The sequence below is a fragment of the Oncorhynchus nerka genome, linkage group LG14 (genome assembly GCF_034236695.1).
Source record: "Oncorhynchus nerka isolate Pitt River linkage group LG14, Oner_Uvic_2.0, whole genome shotgun sequence".
Classification (NCBI taxonomy): Eukaryota; Metazoa; Chordata; class Actinopteri; order Salmoniformes; family Salmonidae; genus Oncorhynchus; species Oncorhynchus nerka.
This window is the reverse complement of record NC_088409.1, coordinates 8,058,524-8,065,887: the sequence shown is the minus strand read 5'-3', so window position 1 is coordinate 8,065,887 and position 7,364 is coordinate 8,058,524. Positions and strand designations below refer to the sequence as shown.

At 43.2% G+C, this 7,364-nt stretch overlaps 1 protein-coding gene across 1 annotated transcript in view; it reads right to left on the bottom strand.

The window, feature by feature from the left end:
• Positions 1 to 6,838, bottom strand: part of LOC135574963 (neuronal migration protein doublecortin-like) — a 23,880-nt gene extending 17,042 nt beyond the window's left edge. The window contains exons 1-3 of the mRNA XM_065027089.1: positions 5,970 to 6,838; positions 3,437 to 3,491; positions 507 to 583 (exon numbers count right to left, since the gene is read on the bottom strand). Coding sequence (XP_064883161.1) covers positions 507 to 583; positions 3,437 to 3,491; positions 5,970 to 6,256 — 419 coding nt within the window. The 5' untranslated portion in view covers positions 6,257 to 6,838. The remainder of the gene's footprint in view (positions 1 to 506; positions 584 to 3,436; positions 3,492 to 5,969) is intronic.
• Between the last annotated feature and the right edge of the window lie 526 nt (positions 6,839 to 7,364).

The following is a 7,364-nucleotide window of genomic DNA, read 5'->3' as shown; positions in this document are numbered from 1 at the left end:
TTCTACCTGTATATTAACACAACACACAGATGTAGTAGGGTTCTACCTGTATATTAACACAACACACAGATGTAGTAGGGTTCTACCTGTATATTAACACAACACACAGATGTAGTAGGGTTCTACCTGTATAGTAACACAACACACAGATGTAGTAGGGTTCTACCTGTATATTAACACAACACACAGATGTAGTAGGGTTCTACCTGTATATTAACACAACACACAGATGTAGTAGGGTTCTACCTGTATATTAACACAACACACAGATGTAGTAGGGTTCTACCTGTATATTAACACAACACACAGATGTAGTAGGGTTCTACCTGTATAGTAACACAACACACAGATGTAGATAGGGTTCTACCTGTATAGTAACACAACACACAGATGTAGTAGGGTCTACCTGTATATTAACACAACACACAGATGTAGTAGGGTTATACCTGTATATTAACACAACACACAGACACATTCACACAGGGACAAATGCAAGTTGAACTTACAAAATCGAACAGGGTTCTTTGATGGGTTTCAGGAATCTGGCTGATACAATGATTCGACTCTGGGGCACCGGTTTAGCCTGTGGATAAGGCTAAAATTAGAGGAGAGATTTATTTGCTTGGCAAGTCAGTTAAGAACAAATTCTTATTCACAATGTGGCCTACCAAGGAACAGTGGGTTAACTGGTCTAGGAACAGTCAGGTTAACTGGCCTAGGAACAGTGGGTTACTGGTCTAGGAACAGTGGGTTAACTGGTCTAGGAACAGTGGGTTAACTGGTCTAGGAACAGTGGGTTAACTGAGGTCTAGGAACAGTGGGTTAACTGGCACGGAACAGTGGGTTACTGGTCTAGGAACAGTGGGTTAACTGGTCTAGGAACAGTGGGTTAACTGGTCTAGGAACAGTGGGTTAACTGGTCTAGGAACAGTGGGTTAACTGCCTGTTTGGGAAGAGTCCTAAACCCAGTTAACAGTCCATCTTAGCCCTACTTCCTCTTCAGTGTGGCAGAGAGACCCACAGCAGGCTGTTTGGGAAGAGTCCTAAACCCAGTTAACAGTCCATCTTAGCCTACTTCTTCTTCAGTGCGGCAGACAGACCACCACCAGGCTGTTTGGGAAGAGTCCTAACCCAGTTAACAGTCCATCCTAGCCCTACTTCCTCTTAAGTGTGGCAGAGAGACCCACAGCAGGCTGTTTGGGAAGAGTCCTAAACCCAGTTAACAGTCCATCCTAGCCCTACTTCTTCTTCAGTGCGGCAGACAGACCACCACCAGGCTGTTTGGGAAGAGTCCTAAACCCAGTTAACAGTCCATCCTAGCCCTACTTCTTCTTCAGTGCAGACAGACCACCACCAGGCTGTTTGGGAAGAGTCCTAAACCCAGTTAACAGTCCATCCTAGCCCTACTTCTTCTTAAGTGCGGCAGGCTGTTTGGTCACAGCAGACTGTTTGAGAAGAGTCCTAAACCCAGTTAACAGTCCATCCTAGCCCTACTTCCTCTTCCAGTGCAGCAGGCTGTTTGGTCACAGCCAGGTTGAGTGTGTTTAAGAGCCTCTTTAATTGAACCAATCAGAGGAACATGACAGCGGTGAGTGTGGCTCTTATAAATAGACTGGCCTATTAAACCTCCACTAGTCATGATTAGAACAGAAATCGTGCAGTGGTTGTGTCCCAAATGACACCCTATTCCCTATAGAGTGCCCTACCTTTTGGCCAGAGCACTATGGTCCCTGGTCAAAAGTGGTGCACTTCCATAGGATTGCAAGTGCCATTTTTGGAACACAGCCTGTGTGCTTGGTGCTGCTCCTCTGCCAATAAACTGATTGTAAATAAAACCCTTAGCGCTGGACAAGGAGGTTACGGACGTGTGACATCACTGTCTCCACCGCTCGGTGTGTGGGGAGAGATCTGACCACGAGGCGCTCTGCGGCGGACAACAATGCTTGATTAAAGATGCTATTCCAGGTTTAAATCTGTATTGGAGGAGGTTGATTATCATCACTACATTAGTCATTCATAGTCACCGATCTGCCAACAAAGTGATTATTCACAAACCACAAAAAAGGAGGTGACTAAACACTGGTATATTCGCCTCTCACTTAGCTGATCTTTCTCAAACATCACTGAACACGTTTACATGCACGCCAATATCCTGTTATTATTCAGGTTACCACGGTTACATGCACGCCAATATCCTGTTATTATTCAGGTTACCACGGTTACATGCACACCAATATCCTGTTATTATTCAGGTTACCACGGTTACATGCACACCAATATCCTGTTATTATTCAGGTTACCACGGTTACATGCACGCCAATATCCTGTTATTATTCAGGTTACCACGGTTACATGCACACCAATATCCTGTTATTATTCAGGTTACCACGGTTACATGCACGCCAATATCCTGTTATTATTCAGGTTACCACGGTTACATGCACGCCAATATCCTGTTATTATTCAGGTTACCACGGTTACATGCACACCAATATCCTGTTATTATTCAGGTTACCACGGTTACATGCACGCCAATATCCTGTTATTATTCAGGTTACCACGGTTACATGCACGCCAATATCCTGTTATTATTCAGGTTACCACGGTTACATGCACACCAATATCCTGTTATTATTCAGGTTACCACGGTTACATGCACACCAATATCCTGTTATTATTCAGGTTACCACGGTTACATGCACACCAATATCCTGTTATTATTCAGGTTACCACGGTTACATGCACGCCAATATCCTGTTATTATTCAGGTTACCACAGTTACATGCACGCCAATATCCTGTTATTATTCAGGTTACCACGGTTACATGCACGCCAATATCCTGTTATTATTCGGACCAGTAGGAGACAAGGTCTAGTGAGTTTCTCTTGGTAAAGGACCAGTAGAAGACAATGTCTAGTGAGTTTCTCTTAGTAAAGGACCAGTAGAAGACAATGTCTAGTGAGTTTCTCTTAGTAAAGGACCAGTAGAAGACAAGGTCTAGTGAGTTTCTCTTGGTAAAGGACCAGTAGAAGACAAGGTCTAGTGAGTTTCTCTTGGTAAATGACCAGTAGAAGACAAGGTCTAGTGAGTTTCTCTTGGTAAAGGACCAGTAGAAGACAAGGTCTAGTGAGTTTCTCTTGGTAAAGGACCAGTAGAAGACAAGGTCTAGTGAGTTTCTCTTGGTAAAGGACCAGTAGAAGACAAGGTCTAGTGAGTTTCTCTTGGTAAAGGACCAGTAGAAGACAAGGTCTAGTGAGTTTCTCTTGGTAAAGGACCAGTAGAAGACAAGGTCTAGTGAGTTTATCTTGGTAAAGGACCAGTAGAAGACAAGGTCTAGTGAGTTTCTCTTGGTAAAGGACCAGTAGAAGACAAGGTCTAGTGAGTTTCTCTTGGTAAAGTGGTGTGAATGGTGGATAGTGCAACAAGTCATCTCACCTGCCCTGAAGAAGTAAGGAGCATCCTCTTCTTTCTGGACCCTATCTGTGAATAACTGCAATTACAATGGAGGGACAAAGTTATACACACAACTGCAATTACAATGGAAGGACAAAGTTATACACACAACTGCAATTACAATGGAAGGACAAAGTTATACACACAACTGCAATTATCTGTGGTTTAATTGGTCAGACATTGTACAGAATGTTTTTTTATTTATTTAACATTTATTTAACTAGGCAAGTCCGTTCATAACAAATTCTTATTTTACAATGACGGCCCTACCCAGACCCAAACCCTCCCTTAACCCGGACGACGCTGGGCCAACTGTGAGCCCAGCGTCGTCCAGGGACTCCTTCCGATCATGGCCGGTTGTGATACAGCCAAGGATCAAACCAGGGTCTGTTGTGACGCCTCTAGCACTGAGATGCAAGTGCCTTAGACCGCTGTGCCACTCGGGAGGCCATATAATGTGTCTAGGAGGAGTGTGGTCCAAATGTCACAATGTCATCTCTATGTCACAATGTCATCTCTATGTCTCTATGTCACAGTATCATCTCTATGTCACAATGTCATCTCTATGTCTCTATGTCACAACGTCATCTCTATGTCTCTATGTCACAATGTCATCTCTATGTCTCTATGTCTCAATGTCATCTCTATGTTTCTATGTCACAATGTCATCTCTATGTCACAATGTCATCTCTATGTCTCTATGTCACAACGTCATCTCTATGTCTCTATGTCACAACGTCATCTCTATGTCTCTATGTCACAATGTCATCTCTATGTCTCTATGTCACAACGTCATCTCTATGTCTCTATGTCACAACGTCATCTCTATGTCTCTATGTCACAACGTCATCTCTATGTCTCTATGTCACAGTGCCATCTCTACAAAGCTCCTATCTAAGTAACTGCAATTTACAACGGAGAGACAATTATCATGAAAAAAACCTTTCAGTGATAAAATATGAGGATACAACTACTAAGAATAGATTCTATAAGGAGTGTGGGCCAAATGCCATATAAGGAGTGTGGGCCAAATGCCATATAAGGAGTGTGGGCCAAATGCCATATAAGGAGTGTGGGCCAAATGCCATATAAGGAGTGTGGGCCAAATGCCATATAAGGAGTGTGGGCCAAATGCCATATAAGGAGTGTGGCCAAATGCCATATAAGGAGTGTGGGCCAAATGCCATATAAGGAGTGTGGGCCAAATGCCATATAAGGAGTGTGGGCCAAATGCCATATAAGGAGTGTGGGCCAAATGCCATATAAGGAGTGTGGGCCAAATGCCATATAAGGAGTGTGGGCCAAATGCCATATAAGGAGTGTGGGCCAAATGCCATATAAGGAGTGTGGGCCAAATGCCATATAAGGAGTGTGGGCCAAATGCCATATAAGGAGTGTGGGCCAAATGCCATATAAGGAGTGTGGGCCAAATGCCATATAAGGAGTGTGGGCCAAATGCCATATAAGGAGTGTGGGCCAAATGCCATATAAGGAGTGTGGGCCAAATGCCATATAAGGAGTGTGGGCCAAATGCCATATAAGGAGTGTGGGCCAAATGCCATATAAGGAGTGTGGGCCAAATGCCATATAAGGAGTGTGGGCCAAATGCCATATATGAGTGTGGGCCAAATGCCATATAAGGAGTGTGGGCCAAATGCCATATAAGGAGTGTGGGCCAAATGCCATATAAGGAGTGTGGGCCAAATGCCATATAAGGAGTGTGGGCCAAATGCCATATAAGGAGTGTGGGCCAAATGCCATATAAGGAGTGTGGGCCAAATGCCATATAAGGAGTGTGGGCCAAATGCCATATAAGGAGTGTGGGCCAAATGCCATCTCTACAAAGCCTTTAATAAAAAGCTGCTTTACAGATAAAGAATTCAAGTGGGTGCAGTGGCCTACATGTTTAGGGAACACTGTCCAATTGTAACAGTTCAAATTAGGGTTTTCACTATTTTATAGTTATTGGAACATCAGTAGGGTGAGGTCAACTCGACCTTGAAATGTGAACATCACAGACAGTGAGTCTGTCATTCAGTATACAATGAACATCACAGACAGCGAGTCTGTCATTCAGTATACAATGAACATCACAGACAGCGAGTCTGTCATTCAGTATACAATGAACATCACAGACAGCGAGTCTGTCATTCAGTATACAATGAACATCACAGACAGCGAGTCTGTCATTCAGTATACAATGAACATCACAGACAGCGAGTCTGTCATTCAGTATACAATGAACATCACAGACAGCGAGTCTGTCATTCAGTATACAATGAACATCACAGACAGCGAGTCTGTCATTCAGTATACAATGAACATCACAGACAGCGAGTCTGTCATTCAGTATACAATGAACATCACAGACAGCGAGTCTGTCATTCAGTATACAATGAACATCACAGACAGCGAGTCTGTCATTCAGTATCAATGAACATCATTGAATCCTTCAATAATGTACATGAACTAATACAACAGACAATTATTACGCACACACACACAATTATCTTACTCCAATTTCTTGAATTTCTCTCTCCCGGCAGCGACATATTGTTCCCCGCTCTGTAGATGGTCCAGGCAGGCCACCCGATGGCCCATTCGAGGGGTGTAGATGTTCCGAACCGCTCCAAACGGAGCCTGCACACCCCCCGTCACATCTCGAAGAAAAGTATCGAAATTGGACACTCTCTTTTGGTTTACCACTAACCGGCGAGCCTCGTAAAACGGATCTCCATTTCGATACACGAAAATGTTCTTCACAACAGGTTGCGATAGAAAACTGGGCTTTTCAGAGTTCATGACGATCGGGGTGAAAGTATCGAAGGCTGTGCTAGATCATTTCCCCACACAAATAAAGATGCATCCAATTTCAACGTAGTTGACCACTTCTGTTACAGGATAGGACGGTCGTCATTATCGATACGCCATTACCGGATATTTTAGGTCCATTCAGTCCACATTTTCAAATGAGCATCTGGAACTTCGCATAAAATAGTCCAACCTGAACGAAAGTTAGGCTACTTTGAAGTTAGCTGAGTTCTTCCAGCGTGCATGCTATCCAGGTAAATACTTCCTGGTACAAAATGTTTCTGAATGTAACGGGAACAACTTCATAAAAAGGCACATGCAGAGAGTCCGGTTGCGTGCCCCGTTATGCCCAGGTGACGGTAGAAGTCTCGTGTGTATCATACCGTTTTCCTACCGCTCAGCGCCAAGGTGTCACGGGAGGGCAGGTGTTGGAGCCGTTTCTATAGAAACACGCACAGTCACACCGCTTGTCACTAACTTACACCCCCCACAAGCAACAGGTGGGTTAATAACTCAACTAAAAAGAAGTGAATGGAATAGAAACGTTGTGAATGGGGAACAAGCCGTAAACACACGTCTAACTCTGTACAAAAAAAGTGAAGAGAATCCATTTACAAAATAAAAATCTATGGAACCTTTAAAGGCCCAATGCAGACGTTTTTATCTCAATATCAAATCATTTCTGGTTAACAATGAAGTATCTTACCGCAAGTGTTTTAAATTAAAATTGTTAAAAAAATAAAGAAACGTATTATTCGCAAATAGCATTTTCTCAAGCAAGAATGTTGCTAGGACTGTCTGGGAGTGGTCTGAATGGGGAGGGGGAAACTGAAAACGAGCTGTTATTGGCAGAAAGGTTTGGAACTCTCTTTCTTATTGGTCTATTAACTAATTAACCACATGGGGACGGTCACCATGTCTTTCCGAACAGCTCTCAACATTAAAGTGCATTTGCATAATTTTCACTATTTCACAGTATTATTCCAACCACCTAGTGTGGAAATATATCTAACACACAGCACTGGGCCTTTAAAGTTTGAAAAGTAATTTAGTTTTAATTAGATATCAAGGGACCAATTGGAGGTCCTGTGTTGGATCT